Raw genomic sequence first — 18,722 nt, 5'->3', positions numbered from 1 at the left:
ATGGTTATATTAAGACACTGAGAAATGTAAATGGTGGACTAACGTCATACTCTCTTAAAAAATGTTTTAAAATAAAGATTACCAGGTCAATACCATTGGCCTGATTTAGAAAGGGCGGGGTAGAACAATAAACCTCTTAAAAAACTAAAACAAGATTGTGTAAAGGTGACACAAACCCAACGCAATTACAAGATTGCATGAGATTTGTGTAAAGATCACACAGTTTTAAAGAAAACAGTCACAAGACTGAATATTTGGGTGGGTGCTGGCTGCTCTCCCTCCCCCGATGACCTAGATTTTGTCAGTTATCTGACAATCTAGAAGGTATTTGGCGAGGGCAGATAAGACCGGGCCCCTAGCTGCTCCCTTGGGGTCTAGCACATTGGAAAGGTTTAAAACTGGTCCATGGGAGTGCAATGCAGCTTCAAGGTGGTCCCTCTGCGCCTTATGGTTAGGACAGTGCAGCAGCATGTGGGGCGCAGTGAGGGGTTCCTGGCACCTAGGACATGCAGGGTCTACACCGAGGACATACTTTCCTGTGCCACTGGGTAATAGGGTGGTTCACATCCTCAGGGGCGTGATGGCTCTGTCAAGCACAATGCTTGCTGAGTACCTGTCAGGCGGCCTGAGGGTTTTCGTAGGTCTGGTAAAAGTATGTCGACGGGAAGCCAAATTGTCGGTCCGGAGGTTCTACTGACCCACGACATATTTCTTTGTCAGGGAGTAGATCTTAGTAGGTGCCAGGGGTTCCCCAGCATCTACCTCCCTCCTCAAGAGGCCCTCCTTAGCCCCCCTGTCGACCTGCTCATTCCCACTGATGTTGACATGTGCTGGACACCATACTAATGTGACCTATAAAGATTTATCTAGGCACTGTTGATGAAGTTCCAAAATGCTAGTTAAAATATCAGGCCTAGATCTGCTATTTCTGTTTTTTATAGACTCAAGAGATGACATTGAGTCTGATAAAAAAACAGTTTTAGTAGGTTTATTGACCAATATCCAGCACAAAGAGTATTTAATTGCCAAAAGTTCTGCTGTAAAAATAGAGAGATTGTTGCTGAGCCTGTGCGTTTTGGTAATATTTTTTGAAGGAATTACAAAAGAGTAGGTTACCAAACCAGAGTTAGGCCATTTGGAGCCGTCAGTGTAGATTTTTAGATGCTCAGCATAGATATTATCTATAAGGGAGAGAGTTTCTGACTTGATGAGGTGTGGCAAGTCAGTTTTCATTATTTTATTAGAGAGTGATAGGTCAACATCAATGGGTCCAAGCGTCTAGGTTATTTTTTTGGAGGGCCTCAGGTCTGCTACAGGTACCTTGTTGAGGCTGGCATCTTCAACAAGAGTCCTAATACTCACACCAAATGGTAGGGCGACATGCTTACGCTTAAGTATTTTCCCCTTGATAAAGGTGCCAGTCCCGACAAGTTTGTTAACAGGGTTTGAACCATGCCGAGACTTAGCCCTAGCCCAGAAATTAAGGGACTGCTGATTTCGACGCAAGTCTAAATGTAGACTACCGGCCTCCTCTTCAAGCAGTGCAACCAGTGTGCAGCTCAGGGCCCTCAGAGCAATCCTAAGTGCCTTATGTTGAATGGCATCAACCATTTTTAGGGCGTTTGGCTTTGCACATGCATAGATCTGGGCTCCATAATCTAGCTTTGGACGTATAAGGGACTTGTAGAGAGTTAAGAGGCTATTTTTATCTGATCTGAAACATGTGCCTCTTAACATTCTCATTAAGTTTAGGTCCCTTTCGCACCTTTCTGCAATATTTGAAGTGGTGAGTAAAAGTTAACTGTTTATCTAGGTACATACCTAGAAATTTCACCACTTTTTCAAAGATAATTTTGGTGCCGCCTAAATTTAAGTCCAAAGAGTGCTGAATTTGGTCGCCAAATAGTACTCCTACTGTTTTGGTTGGAGAAATTTTGAATCCCCATTCAATTGCCCATTTCCATATGGAGTCTAAGTCTGCTTGAGCCCTCTTTTGCAGGCGTAACATGTTAGACCCCTTTCACCAAGTGCCTGAGTCATCCGCAAACTGGGAGATAACCATTACTGAGTCTTTTACGGCATCAGGTAGACTGTTTACAATGAGGGAGAACAGTCGCGGGGATAATACGGACCCCTGGGGGGTTGCGCGGTCAGTTATGGCTACCTCTGATAACTCCCCATTGACCCTGACCTGGATTTTACGGCCCTCTAGGAAAGCTCTGAGGTAGTGAAAACAGTATCCAGTGATTCCATAGTCAGCTCGCTTTTTTAATATGCCAAAGGTCCATGTTAAATCAAAGGAGGCCTGCAGGTCCAAAAAAATTGCTAATACTGATTGCCCTTGATTTTTTTGCGGAAACAATGTCATGTTGTAATCTAGCTAGCTGATCTAGAGTGGATCGCCCCTTTCTAAAGCCAGACTGGAAGGGGTTTAGTATGTTATTTAATTCCAATAAGTGTTCTAAACTATTTTTGACCATTATTTCTAGTAATTTACCTGCATGTGATGTTAAACTTATTGGACGATATGAGTTTGGATCATTTTTGTCCTTACCTGGTTTAGGAATTGGAATCACTGTGGCCTGCTTCCACTCGGGTGGTACCATGCCTGTCCTATACACCTGATTGAATAGGTTAAGCCATATTTTGAGAGTTATGGCTGGCATATTTTTAAACATAAAATATGCTATTTTGTCAGGCCCCGTGGCGGTGTCTCTCCTGGTGTTAATGGCACTTAATAATTCTGTTATAGTAAATGGTAAATTGAGAGGCGTGTTGTTGTCCCCAGGCTCATTTAAAATGTTTTGGTGCTCAGTCTCAAACCGCTTTTGATACTTCAAAGTTTCCAGGGGAAGGTTTGAGTCACTGGAGACAGATTGGAAATGCTGTACCAAAAATTGAGCCTTGTCCCTTGGGGTAGTGGCAATTTCGCCTTTGTATTTAAGTAGCGGTACAGGGGAGAATGATTTTCCTTTAATTCTGTGATTTTTTTGCCAAAAATCCCTAGTATTTTTCTTATTAATAATTGCCGAGTCACAGAATTCTTTCCAATTTTGAGTTTTTGCGTCCAAAATAACCCGCTTTGCCTGATTTTTGTGGGACCTATAATTAAGAAGATTATGCTCAGCGGGGTTCTTTTTAAGAATTTTTAATGCTTTATTACAGTCCTGTACCGCCTTGGAGCACGCCTCATTCCACCACGGGACCCTATTTCTGGCCTTAACCTTGCCGGAGGAGACCGGTATGCTACATTCCGCTATGGTCAGTATCTTACTAGTTAAGATGTTAAAAAACAGATTAGAGTCCTGAGAGTGGACATCTGCAAGGGCGAGATCTGAGCAGACGTCCCTAAACTGAGCCCAGTTAGCTTTTTCCAATAAAAACTTTTGCTCACCTGAGCATTGAGCCTCAGTTCCCTGTGCAATATAGTTGAGCAGGGTAACCTATTGTGGGAGGTGATCAGATCCCATGGTATCATTAACGGTTGCCCATGCAGACTCACTTGCTATCCTGGCATTAACAGCAGTAAGGTCAATGTGGGAGTTTAATCCAGTGGGGTTAAGTCTGGTTGGAGAACCGTCATTGAGCAGTATAAGATCTTGCTCGTCCAACTATTACCGCCCGACCTTCTGCATCTGAATTGATGGAACCCCAAGCAGGGTGATGTGCGTTAAAGTCGCCTGTGAATATAACATCAAAGGGTCCTTTAATGGTCCTTAATTCCTTACAGGGGCCGTTCAGAGTTTTAAGATCACATCCTCTTGAATATAAATTGACCAGGATAAGAGGCCGGTTCTTATCAATAACCAATTTAATTGCTAATGCCTCAATAGCAGTGCTACCATCAGATTTAAATTGGTTGTTCACTCCCAGGTGTTCATAATTAATTGAGTTTTTAATATATATGGCAAGGCCACCAGCAATATTATGGTTTAAAATACCAAAATTTTTTAATTCACAGTTGTACCCAGGTATATGTTTTACTGTACTATTGGAAAATTTAGTTTCCTGTAAGCATAGGATATGGGTATTAGGGTTATTATCAATATAATATTTTAACTCTGTAAGTTTGTTGGCGGTAAGACCACCAACATTGAAAGAAATTATTTGCAGACTACTGTCCATATTGGAGTGAAATGATCTTGCGTTTAATCTGATTAAGTTGACGGTGCGGAGATTTAACTCCTAATTTATGACCGGCACAGGCCCCTTTGAGTTTCGCGGGGGTCCTGGCCGGCCGAACTGGTTTCTTGTTAACAGAGGAGGGACCTAAATACAATCCCAACCCAGATTGCATCAAGATATACATTCTGACCAATTTCATAAAGTTTGAATGAAAAATGTAACCTATATTGTCTACACAAGGTTTTTCTATTATTTGACCTAGTTTTTGACCCCAGATGACCCAAATACAATCCCAACCCAGATTTCATCAAGATAAACATCCTGACCAAATTTCATAAAGATTGGATGAAAACTGTGACCTCTACTGTCTACACAAACAAATTGTTGACGGACACACGCATGCACGCACACACACACACACGCACAACGGACGCCGGACATCACACGGTCACATAAGCTCACCATGTCACTTCGTGACAGGTGAGCTAAAAATCATCATTTCATGAATTTATGTGCTTGTTTTTCTTTTAACATGTTGTCAGTTTGTGTTTTGTTCATGAGTTGTAGTACTGATACAAAGTTACAAAGTTTTCTATTCAATCAAGTTGACATTATACATGTTGTGATGTAGCTGTTTGAGCCATCATAATACTGCATCAACAAAAAAGACCAGATCTTTTAACAAAATGTTATCTTTTACTAAATTAACGGTTGAGTTGATGACATGTTTGCAAATATAGCTTGTCTTTAATAATAGCGCTCCTTATTGATTAACAGCTTTATGCCACCCGAAGCCAGTTTGAGCCAAAGAAGAAAATAACATGTGAAAATTGTGACCGGGTTTGTAAAAACAGTTTGAGCAATCCAATAATTCGGCCCTTTCAAAATCGAGCCATTCAACAAACAATAATAGGAATATTAAGCGATAATAAATCTGTCCTTCCAGAGGAATTCGAGCCAACCAGAAGTTCGAGCCAAGCGAGTTCGAGCTATCGGGTTTTGCCTGTATTAAAAAAAACAAGAAGACCACTTGGGTGGGGCAAACTTTAACCCCATAATTTATATAAGGGAAACAAGATGGCTCCTGTTTGAACCCTCATGATTGAAAAAATTTGGCAGAAGACCACCATACAATGTTTAAAGCCAAATATTACAATTCTTGGTCTTCTAGTTGTTGATGAGACGGTCTTTTAGTCATTTACCAATATTAGTCTATACAATTCTTCTGCCCTCTGGGGCGTAACCAGTTTTTTCACCCCAGCAGCATGATTTGAATCCAGCGGTATGATTTGAATCCAGCGGTATGATTTGAATAAACTTAGTAGAGTGCTACTGGATGGTGTTGCGCAACACATATTAAAGCCCTGACCCTAGTGGTTTTGTGAAAACATACATGTAAGTCATACAAACAAACAAACATAAAGATTCAAGAATTTTCCTTCCAACAAATGTTACAGACAGAAATATGGTTTCAAAGAATTATGTTTTAACGAGAGGACTCTAGGCTTAGTTGAATCTTTTATGAGTATTATATTAAGAAAAGATGTGTATGTTGATATGGTTTTATTTCTAAGACTGTGCTCCATCTTTGCCTAAAAGATGATAAAATTAATGGTGTTATTACTTTGCATTTGTGTGAACTTTAGATTACAAAGGGAAATTAAGGTGCATGTAACATTCCAAACCATTTTTTTTTAAATTACAACTTCCAACCAGAAATGTTGACCCTTGAAGTTTTCGAGAAGATTTTTGAAGTATTGATTATAATAACCTCTTTTATTTAGCTCTGGTGACCTACATATTTAATGGAACAATTTGAAGAACTTTGAAAGAGGGTATCTAAGAGGCATTAATGTGAAACATTTTATTAAAATCTATCAAGAAATTAAGGAGAGGTTGTTAAAAAGAAAATGTGAAAAGGTCTCGCGCACAGTAAGGGACTTCTGACAACATGGTATCCTTAAAGCTCCCCATGAGCACTATGTGCTATGGTGAGCTAAAAAAGCACACAAGAACCAATTATGGCCTTGTCAACATTATTTAGGGAACATTTGAATAAGTCAAAGTAAAATCAGGACAATGTTAAAGTAATAATACGGTCAGGTCATGTGAGTGTACTGAGTGTTAAATGGAAGTAGCAATTCTTTAAAGAAAGTAGTATTGATGTTAATAAGTCAATTTAGGGTCACCAAGAATTTTGACCTTCTGAATCGAAAGAGAGATAATGCCAAGGTCCAAAAGTGGTACGGATGATGTGGGTGAGTTGAAAGCATTCAAAGATAATATCCATGCCAGTATCAAAGCTCTGCAGCATGCAGTGCAGATGTTAGGCATCAGCTTGGGTTCCCCAAGAATTGAGACCTTCCAAAAGTCCAACAGTAAGTCAATGTCAAGGTCAAAATGAGGTCAGTTGATGTGGGTGAGCTGATTTCATAGAAAACGCTTTGTAAGAAGATTTATTAATGTTACACAAAATGTGTCATTTTTTATTAACCATTGTATGGATGAACAATTGCTATACACCTCTCAGAATTTAGGGCATAACAAAATCTCTATATGAAAATTAGATAGAACGTAATATATTAAGAAATATTTCTTTGTGGGTGTGGCTTATTTAACAAACAGACGCCTGTGACCTCTGTCTCAGACAGATTCTTTGGGTGAAGTCAAACATGAACATTGTTGTTATCTTTGATGTGTACATGTATGTGAATTCAAAAAGTTTGAATGCCTCAACTTTGAAGAAAACACTGAGTAAGTAATAAAGATGTAACAAAGATCTGACTCAATGATTATAGCCAAGACTTTGACATCATGTTTCAATAGAAATTATCATTTATAACCTTGTATAACACTACAGGTTACATGAACATGTAACACACTGTCAATAGGAAAAATGAAGAGCCATTCCCCCCCCCCCCCACTTCCCCCACCCACATACCATAGTGAGTATGAGGAGAGGTTTACGTCCGTACACATCTGATGTGGCACCTATCACAGGGGAGGCTACAAACTGCAGCAGGGAAAACAGCGAGCCAATCAGACCTACAAAACAAACAACACATTAAAATGGCTGCCCTGACAACTACATGCATATACAAATGACCTCCCAAAGTCTGTTCCATAAACTGTCAAAATTCTCTCTGGCTATTCCTTGTGAATTAATAACCATTCATCAACATGAAAAACAGGACAGTTTACCACAAAATCAATTGTGCAAAAAATTTAACTTTCAGTGATAACCCATGATTATAAAACAATAAAATTCAATTGCTGACATATCTGCAAGTTATTATTATTTGTAAAAACAACATAAAGTGTTCACTGTATTAAATCATAAAAGCATCACATAATTCACAGAACATGCTACAAAATTGTGACAGCAATGGTGACACACATCTTTCACACTTTGCTACAAAATAAAACACATTTTTACCTAACAAATGCACAATTAATTCTTTATCAGAATGGAGTTTCACTCATTATCAGCATGTGAACATTCGCACCAAATCAGGGCCACTGATAAATCAATGCATTAAATCGAATTTATATATTGAATACAGTATCTGTTTTATATCAAAAGTTAGTGTTCTTAAACACTTAAAAGGTATCATAAAGGTGTCACAGCATTGCATCTGAACTCTTTACAGGGGTTGAGTTGTGAGGACAATCAGCGTACAATCAAACTCCTTAAACTCTATCAGTTCTTATCAACCACTTTGATAGCAGAACACCAACTATATACATCAATGATTAAAACTGTGATAACTGCATTGGCTTATGCAAAGCCTTGTGGTATTAAAACAGATTCAAGGGCACCTATACCTCACACTTAGTTTAGACCTAATAAACCAAACGTGCTTTTAAAACAAATTTAATCAAATGTATAAAAACATAAATCTGTACACATGCTGCACGACTTCAATACTTCACACATTTCCGTGTACTTGTGTCGTTAGTATCCGATATGTATAAAAATAATTGGGAAATGGGTTAAAGGAATTAGTAAACAAAGAAATATCCATCTTTAAACAAAATTTTACTTTCACAATAGCAAATTTTCTGAAGACAAAATGTAAAACAATTTCGGTGTAAGAAAGATTGTTATTTAGTTTCATCCACATAACATTAAATAGGGGTACTCCATACAGCTTCTGAAGACTAAAATGTATGACAACATGAAAGATATGAGGAGGGAAACATTTCAACTCATCCACACTGCACAAATAACAATGTTGAAGTATTCAATATAGCAAACAATACAACTCCAGAAACTCGTATAGGGAGAGAAAACCTTGTTATTATCATCTACATTAACAACAAAAAACCAACTATAAATTACTAAAACTGCAATCACCACCTTGAAATTAATGTATACCCGGTACATATATCATGTGAATGCATGTAGGTGACTGATTTCTTACCTCCAAAGAGTACAGAGTTCCAGCGAGGAGTGTCTGGGGCCCCTACTAGCTCTCTGAAACTGGACACGGAGTCCTTCAGTGATCTATACAGGCCATCCTGAAATAAGTTTACATGATTTTCAATACAATTTTTCAATCTGTGTGAATGTTCTCAAAAATATCCATTAAGACTTGGGTTTGTCATTTGAATATCACTGCATAATTGTTAATTTACTGTAATTGTGATTCATTAATGAATTTTTTTTAAATTATGTGTAGACCTCAAAGAGATATGGACAATAAATATTTTCGAAAAAATCTATCTTACAATTATTTTTAATTGGAAAGGGTTTTAAAAGAGCCCTACATGCTACCTCTTTGGACCCATAGTAGTCCAGAATGGATGGCAGCAGAGGCAGAATTACAGTGAAGGCAAGAAGATCAATCAGAAGGGAGATAAACACGACTTTAAGGATCCGTTTCTCTTCTGAGGTCAGAGTTGTGTCCCCTGAATCCTCCCTTGAATTCTGTGTGGCCTCTGGACTGGAGCCGGAGTTTTGAGACCTTGTAACAGCCATCCTCAGACTTAATGCTGCAATAGAAGTTGATATAAGATGAAAATTTAGATGAAACGTAATGTATTGGTTTCTATATAAGTAATGTGTTCATCAACTGGATTGTTAAAACATTTTGTTGAGACTTTATATCCATTATGCTTTCTGGTCAGTTGGTTCTTGTTTATGACTCTTGCTGAGTGAACATCATATTGTGATTTATGGTTGGATTGAACTAGTTTACCTGTATAAACATTTCAAACATGAGTGGATTCGGCTGAACCTGTGAAAATTGGATTTATCACATGTGTGGGTTAAGAAAGAGACAAGAGTTCCGCGGTCGGAGATGACCGCATTGAAGCCGGATTTTTTATTTAAATGACAGGAAAGTACCTTTCGTGTTTTTGTCAATGCAATACTTAAATTACTGAAATATTGTTCAAAGGTCAAAATGAAATGTAAGTACTTTTCAAGGCATGAGCAAACCTTGTGTTATGTTTTGAATGCATGCATATACATGAACAACAATAACATTTAAGGTCACAAATATGAACTTGAATTGACAATTAGGAAAGTTTGATCTCAATTTTTTTATTAGCAAATTAGTAACATATTGTTTGAAGTTTCCATCAATTTCATTATCAAATGTAAGAAAATAAACTTAGATGAAATAATACTATTTATTGTTTTGCTTTCACATACCTACACAGAAATCCAGACAGCCTTCAAATGAATGACCTTGAAATGACCAGTGGTTACTAACTAGTTCTGGCCAACCTTCATGTCAAGTTTCAAGACTCTAGGTCCAAGCATAAAAAAAAAGTTATAACAACTTTAACATTTTTTATATTGAAGGTCACAGTGACCTTCACCTTCAAATGAATGACATTGAAATGAGCAGTGGTGATCTTCTAGTACTGGCCAACCTTTATGTCAAGTTTGAAGACTCTAGGTACAAGCATACCAAAGTTATAACATGGAATAAGAACTTTAACATTTTTACCTACCAAAGTTATAAGAACTTTAACATTTTTACATTCAAGGTCACAGTGACCTTGACCTTAGAATGAATGACCTTGAAATGACCAGTGGTCATCTAAGTGTGCTTGCAAACCTTCATGTCAAGTTTGAAGACTCTATGTCCAAGCATACCAAAGTTATAACAATTTTAACATTTTAACATTTAAGGTCACAGTGACCTTGACCTTCAAATGAATGACATTGAAATGACCAGTGGTCATCTTCTAGTACTGGCCAATCTTTATTTCAAGTTTGAAGACTCTAGGTACAAGCATACCAAAGTTATAACATGAAATAAGAACTTTAACATTTTTACATTCAAGGTCACAGTGACCTTGACCTTCAAATGAATGACCTTGAAATGTCCAGTGGTTACTTACTAGTTCTGGCCAACCTTCATGTCAAGTTTCAAGACTCTAGGTCCAAGCATACCAAAGTTATAACAACTTTAACATTTTTACATTCAAGGTCACAGTGACCTTGACCTTCAAATGAATGACCTTGAAATGTCCAGTGGTTACTTACTAGTTCTGGCCAACCTTCATGTCAAGTTTCAAGACTCTAGGTCCAAGCATACCAAAGTTATAACAACTTTAACATTTTTATATTGAAGGTCACAGTGACCTTCACCTTCAAATGAATGACCTTGAAATGACCAGTGGTCATCTGTTAATCCTGGCCAACCTTCATGTCAAGTTTGAAGACTCTAGGTCCAAGCATACCAAAGTTATACCATGAAATAAGAACTTTAACATTTTAACATTCAAGGTCACAGTGACCTTGACCTTCAAATGAATGACCTTGAAATGACCAGTGGTTACTAACTAGTTATGGCCAACCTTCATGTCAAGTTTCAAGACTCTAGGTCCAAGCATACCAAAGTTATAACAACTTTAACATTTTTTATATTGAAGGTCACAGTGACCTTCACCTTCAAATGAATGACCTTGAAATGACCAGTGGTCATCTGTTAATCCTGGCCAACCTTCATGTCAAGTTTGAAGACTCTAGGTCCAAGCATACCAAAGTTATACCATGAAATAAGAACTTTAACATTTTTACATTCAAGGTCACAGTGACCTTGACCTTCAAATGAATGACCTTGAAATGACCAGTGGTTACTAACTAGTTATGGCCAACCTTCATGTCAAGTTTCAAGACTCTAGGTCCAAGCATACCAAAGTTATAACAACTTTAACATTTTTTATATTGAAGGTCACAGTGACCTTGACCTTCAAATGAATGACCTTGAAATGACCAGTGGTCATCTGTTAATCCTGGCCAACCTTCATGTCAAGTTTGAAGACTCTAGGTCCAAGCATACCAAAGTTATACCATGAAATAAGAACTTTAACATTTTCGAGCACGCCGCCACCCCGCCCGCCCGCCCGCCCCCCCGCCCGCCCGACAACATCAATCTATAAGCCGAGATTTTTTCGAAAAAAATCCGGCTAAAAAATTGATTGTGTCCTATAAATGATCAATCTCTCCAGACCGTCAGAAAAAGAACACCTTTTCAATCCATACACAACTTAACAATTTAGTTTAAAAAAGCATGAAAATACTACTCATAAAAATTAATTTTCGATAAAAATAAATATTCAGACTCAACTTATCAAAAATACGATAAATAATAATCAAAGTATAACAACAAATTGTATACATGTTCATAAACAATTTTTGCAAAAAAGGGCAGTTAAGATTCGGACGTAGATAACTCATTCTTTCGATTGTTTGATTGCAAATGAACTTATTCCATTGATGATGATGAAAAATTTGGAACCATTTCAATTAAATGAATTAATTGTATAAAGATTTTCATAAACAAGGAAAATGTTTTGCGTTATCATACCAGTAAATAACATAATCATATATGAAGTAAGAACTCATGTTTGCTAATATAAAATCTTCTTCTTGCCAAATTTACTACCAAGTATTACAAACATTACTACAAATGTTGACAACATAAAACTTTTTATTTGATTTATTAACCTTTAAAAGGATTCAATTAAAAAACACAGATATGAACACAACATTTACAAAACATAAAAGGAAAAAAACACACCAAAAACTCTGTAAAACAATACTTTTTATCACTGCAATAAGTTACCTTAACACTTAACTAATATCACAATGAATTCAATGCACACTGGCCAAGTCAAAACTGAAATAGATATGGCCATGTACAAACAGGCCTTCTGAGTGTTTGGTGCTTGTGAGTCAGTCTTACAACAGTTAAATCAAACTCTTGCTGCTCAGGACATAGGCATGTTAGACATGTCTCCACAAGTGTCTGTCATCCAACAAGCTTTATCATTACAGTTGAATTACAGTCCAACAACAGTACATACCAGTAATTGAAACAGATACATGCCTCTGGGCTTTGTTGTACATCTTCTAATGTCAATCTGTGACATGATAATTTGGTGATCAATTCAGTTGATCCATGGCTTCATTACACAGCATATTTCTCTAATGTAGGAAAATGCAATCAATGATATAAAACATGAAGCAACTTGCAGGGGTTCTTTCCAACGATGGATTTATATACAATTATGAACATTACAAGTACAAATATCCACTTGATTCAAGTTTTGGGATAAACATGCTTAAAGCCCAAAACTATCTTGAAGATATCTGTTAAACAGTAAAACATCAGTTCAATTGAAGCACATGATTGCAACATCAATATTTTAGCTCTGAAATGCTATCTAGAGCATTGTATGATGATTGTGCACACACATGGTGGTGTGAGTTTCATAAGAGAAACATCAACAAATGAATCATGTTAAAATTGTACTGCACTGTTTACCACTTGGATATCACATGTACATGGTGGTATTCCTGTTACTTGGATATCACGTGTACACAGTGGTCATCCTGATACTTGGATATCACATGTACACAGTGGTCATCCTGATACTTGGATATCACATGTACACAGTGGTCATCCTGCTACTTGGATATCACATGTACACAGTGGTCATCCTGATACTTAGATATCACATGTACACACTGGTCATCCTGCTACTTGGATATCACATGTACATGGTGGTCATCCTGATACTTGGATATCACATGTACACACTGGTCATCCTGCTACTTGGATATCACATGTACACACTGGTCATCCTGCTACTTGGATATCACATGTAGATAGTGGTCATCCTGATACTTGGAAACCACATGTACACACTGGTCATCCTGATACTTGGATATCACATGTACATGGTGGTCATCCTGATACTTGGATATCACATGTACACAGTGGTCATCCTGATACTTAGATATAAAATGTACACCCTGGTCATCCTGATACTTGAATATCACATATACACAGTGGTCATCCTGATACTTGGATATCACATGCACACAGTGGTTATCCTGATACTTTTATATCACATGTACACAGTGGTCATCCTGATACTTGGATATCACATGTACATGGTGGTCATCCTGATACTTGGATATCACATGTACACAGAGGTCATCCTGATACTTGGATATCACATGTACACAGTGGTCATCCTGATATTTGGATATCACATGTACACAGTGGTCATCCTGATACTTGGATATCACATGTACACAGTGGTCATCCTGATACTTGAATATCACATGTACACAGTGGTCATCCTGATACTTGGATATCACATGTACATGGTGGTCATCCTGATACTTGGATATCACATGTACACAGAGGTCACCTGATACTTGGATATCACATGAACACAGTGGTCATCATGATAATTGGATATCACATGTACACAGTGGTCATCCTGATACTTGGATATCACATGTACACAGTGGTCATCCTGATGCTTGGATATCACATGTACACAGTGGTCATCCTGATACTTGGATATCGCATGTACACAGTGGTCATCCTGATATTTGGATATCAAATGTACACAGTGGTTATCCTGATACTTGGATATCACATGTACACAGTGGTCATCCTGGTACTTGGATATCACATGAATACAGTGGTCACCCTGATACTTGGATATCACATGTACACAGTGGTCATCCTGATACTTGGAGATCCAGAGCTCCAGATAAGGATTTGTGAAATTAGTAACGGTACTGCCACTGACAGAAAGACAAGGAGTAACGCTGAAAATCAATTAGTACTTGTACTACCATATCCAAAAACACAGGTAGTACTGTACTACCCATGTTCTTGAATATTGAAGGGTGTATAACTGCCGTTACAAAAACATTTGCATCAATTATAATAAATATACTTAGCTTTTTAAACAGTTACTTTATTAGGTTTTCCATTCAAAATTATGATGCAAATACAACTACACATTTAAACTCGTGACTAAATACTAGTTCTTCATTTAAATATTTTTTCTTGACAAGAAAACACAAGCCAACTAGAAAGCTAAGTTAATGAACACAAATGTCACTGTCTCATCTCAAAAGAATAATTGCTTAGCAGTTAACTGTCAAAGCCACATTTTTAGCCACCGATGCAATCAAATTGTTTAATGTCCGGCGAGAATGTCTTTTTCCTGGGTTTACAGATTGAATGTCAGGATGGTAAGACGACCTTATGTAGCCATTGCAACAAAGAGTGTTTTATTAACCGCTTTCGGTTTAGCCGGCCCTCCCAATCTGAACGCATCGGACAGTGGGCTACACCACACCGTCTCTCTGATGTACGTAGGCGGCCGTCATATTGGATTTGGAACTACTTTAAAAAACAAGATGGCGGCCCCCTTGTAAAGAGGAAAAATTTGAAAGTGTGTTTGAGCTCGTATTTTTCAAGATAACATTCTTTAAGTAATAATTTAATGTAGATCTGTGAATTCCCACAACGTACTTAAAAACTTGTTAAAATTTAAAGATGTCATTACTGATAGGAGTACTTATACTTATAGTATTGACATCGAGTAAATTTAAAAATTAAATCGACTGTTTTCATTATATTTTGTGAGATACGAGGATTGCTTACATAAACTTGATAAAGTATGAAACACATCACTCATTGTATGAGCATGGATGGCCGAGTGGTCCAAACGGTAGACTTTTACTCCATGGGGTCAATGGTTCGAGCCCATTTGAGGGTTACTTTCATATTTGTATTCAATTTTATTCCTTTTTTTAATTGCATCTTTTAGATCCAATGTTTGCATTTATCAATATAGCATAGAGTCTATAATGAAAAGAAAATTTGGGGAAATCTTATGTTGTAGTTAGATTTTGTGACATTACAAGGATTGCTTATCAGGGCTTTTTTTCCTTAGTTTGTGAAGCGGCCCTGGCCCCCTCACTTTGTGAAAAAATGAGTGGCAAACTTTTTTAAATTGTGAAAAAATGAGTCACGAACTTTTTAAAATTGTGAAAAAGCTAGTTGCGAACTTTTCAAAATTGTGAAAAATTGAGTCGTGAACTATTCAAAATTGTGAAAAATTGAGTCGCAAACTTCTTAAAATTGTGAAAAACTGAGTCGTGAAATTGTTAAAATTGTGAAAAACGGCCAATTTTGTAAAAAATTCACGGCCATGTTAGGTTTGTGAATTGTCCCTATCAACATTTTAAAATGTCCTTCCAGGGCCACTCGCAAAGAAGAAAAAAAGCCCTGCTTATATAAAGTATAAAATAAACAAGGGTTGGCACCAATTGACCGCCCCCGGTTTTAACCGGGGTTTTTTACTGGTTAAAACCGCCCCGGTCAATACTCCCGAAGTGGTCATTACTGGTCAATTTAAGATTCGACACTAAGGCACGTCCGACAGACATTGTCTAGTAAGATCCGTGGTCGGGCTGGTAAAACTGTGGGCTAGCTTGTCCGACTGGTCGTACATACAAAATCTATACTGATTCATATAACTATAACTAACCGAAAACCTTTTTCTCTTAATGTGTAAAATAACTATTGTATCCATTATTTACATCAGAACAAAACTAGCGTATATAAATAAACGCGGAGCATTCACATGATTCATCGCTATTTTTAGACGCGAAGGAGAGCTTCCCGCAGAAATAGCTTGTTTCCATTGGTAAAGTTGTCATGAATATTAACGCTTTGCATGCTGGGAAATTTGTAGACTGCTAAAAAGTTGTCTGCTGAATTTCTAAAATTAGCATTTTCTTCAAAAAAAATTCAAAGAATACTATCAGAATAGCAAACAGTTTGGATCCAGATGAGACGCCACGTTTTGTGGCGTCTCATCTGGATCCAAACTGTTTGCAAAGACCTTCAAAATTCGGTTCCAGCACTGAAAGAGTTAATGATTTTCTGCAGTGTTGTAGAACTTTACATCATGTTTTTACGACTTCTATGGAAAATCTGTATCGTCAATGTAAACATTTTGGCGTAGCAGACGAGAGAATGTAATTTAAAGAATGACTTTGTTGAAGATTGGATTTTCATCCGACAAATAAGTTAATAAAGAAGAATCCAACGGTAAAACTGACACAGATTATTATGATGGTAAAGGGCATTGGAGCTGTGGTAGCATGGAGCACAGCGGTCAAGGAGGCCAGAATTTGATAACGTTTAATAAATGTCACATGCTGTACAGACATCATTTGTTTAACTGGTGATAAACAGTGAAATTACAACAAACAATTTATGTTGTTAAATACTTAGTAGTTTTATTTAATTTTTTACTCTGTGCATCAAAATAACTTTCTTGTGTTCACTAATTATTTTCTGATAAAACCTGGTTAAACAGTTACATGACATAATTCTGTTTATTTGCTATGTCATTTATGGTCTAGTAGACATCAGATTCGGGCTAGTACATTTTTAGAGGAGCTGGTCCGATGGTCTGGCTGTAAAAAAAAGTTAATGTCGAACCCTGTCAATACTGGTCGATTGAACTTTACCCCCAATTTTAATTTATATTCCATGCCTAATTAAACAATATTGATAATATAAATTAAACCACAGGAGTTTGAAATTCTATCAATATAGCTAATCTAATGGCTAAACATTTTTGTTAATTAGCCATAAGATTAGCTATATTGATAGAATTTCAAACTCCTGTGATTACACAGACATGTTGCCAATAATGTCTTAAGCTATTAATACCCACTATTTTATACCCGTTCATGCAATTTGTAGGCCAACCTCTCAAAATTTTGCAAATAAGTCAAAGTTGGTCAATTGGATTTTTCTGGTTGATTGAACCTTTTTTCAATTCTAATGAATTATGATGCTCAGATAATTCTGTGCTTGATTCAACAATAACCTGTCAATTACTGTGTATGCGTTGTTCCTCATATCCCACTGTCCCCACAGTCTTCTAACAGTCTTCTCACCTATACTGGTTGGGGCACCCGCAACTGATAATAGGGCCTTAAATGGCACCTTTTTGACACAATCCTTACTTGTAGTGTAATCTTGCATTGATTTCTTTAAATACTTTTTAAACAAAATAGTGAAAAAAACTTCAATTTTTATTGATATAAGAATAAAAAACATAATAAGAAACAATTATTAAAAGAAAAAAATAATTGAAAAGAAAAGTAGACCCCCACTTGGAAAACATTATTTGTTGGCAAAATCAAGAACTTTGATTGTTTATTCATTTGAATACCAATTGAACTTTTTCATATGAAAGGGAAAAAACCCTCATAATACAGAAAGGAAACAAGTTAGAAGTAACTATTAAATAAATAGCAAGTACAATGTAATCTTCTTTTGTGTGAGTGATATGAAATAGCCTAAGGGCAGATTTGCTTAATTGTCAATATCAGAGACATAACACTGCATGCATTTTATTACCAACTAAGAGGCCAGATTTATAACCCTAGAATACACAAGAGTTCTGTTTGTCCATCTGCTTATCAAATAGATATACCAATAGATAAGTGAAATGCTATGGTACCTACAATAGTAATAATACTTTAGTAACGAATGTGATACACTGAGATAAAGATATTGCCTTAGTCCTTATGTAATTGAGGCTGTTTCCATAAATAATAAAGAAGTAACTTTTTACAGCTTTAAAGATTTTTTTTACAATAAATAACTCAGAAAAAAGTTTATCAATTACAGAATAATTATTGATTTAATATAAAATGGCTCCTTTGTAATGTTTAAATGCTACAATTTTCAATCGACCAGTATTGACCGGTTTTAACCGGGTATTGACCACCGGCCCGGTCAATACTCAATTGACCGGTCAATATGTCAACCCTGAAATAAACCACTGACTATAATGGGAGCACCGATGGCCCATTGGTTTAAGCTTTTACTCCAAGGGTCAGTGGATCGAGCCCTGTTAAGGAAGACTTCCTTTCTTTCTTTTTAAATTTCTATTTTTTATTGAGGTATTTTGCTCAAATGTTTACTTATCAATTTAAAGTATTTAATAACAAACTTCAATCAAGTCTAATCGGTGAAAATTTCCCTTTGAATTTGCTAGTTTTCCTCTTACATGCCCTTGTATTTTAAGATAGAATACTTTCCTCTCCAGAGGAAAGAGGTGTGGGTTTGAATCCCATCAGGGGCTTCAGAGGATGATTCATTTTAAGACAAATGTTAATATTTGCTTTAGTGTATCCCAAAAATAACCTAATATTAAATATATAACTGTGAAAGATAATTCAAAATAATGTTTATTTCTATATACATTGTGATCCATGGACATAAACATTC

The 18,722-nt window shown here is 36.7% G+C and overlaps 1 protein-coding gene across 1 annotated transcript in view; it reads right to left on the bottom strand.

Moving 5' to 3' along the window:
* LOC127842812 (major facilitator superfamily domain-containing protein 10-like) overlaps window positions 1–18,722 on the bottom strand; it is a 71,186-nt gene that overhangs the window by 34,713 nt on the left and 17,751 nt on the right. Inside the window, exons 2-4 of the mRNA XM_052372559.1 lie at window positions 8,903–9,120; window positions 8,550–8,646; window positions 7,067–7,170 (exon numbers count right to left, since the gene is read on the bottom strand). Of these exons, the coding sequence (XP_052228519.1) occupies window positions 7,067–7,170; window positions 8,550–8,646; window positions 8,903–9,106 (405 nt within the window). The 5' untranslated portion in view covers window positions 9,107–9,120. The remainder of the gene's footprint in view (window positions 1–7,066; window positions 7,171–8,549; window positions 8,647–8,902; window positions 9,121–18,722) is intronic.

The sequence above is a fragment of the Dreissena polymorpha genome, chromosome 8 (assembly GCF_020536995.1).
Source record: "Dreissena polymorpha isolate Duluth1 chromosome 8, UMN_Dpol_1.0, whole genome shotgun sequence".
NCBI classification, from domain to species: domain Eukaryota; kingdom Metazoa; phylum Mollusca; class Bivalvia; order Myida; family Dreissenidae; genus Dreissena; species Dreissena polymorpha.
The sequence above is the reverse complement of the archived record's forward strand: the minus strand, read 5'-3'. Positions and strand labels throughout refer to the sequence as shown.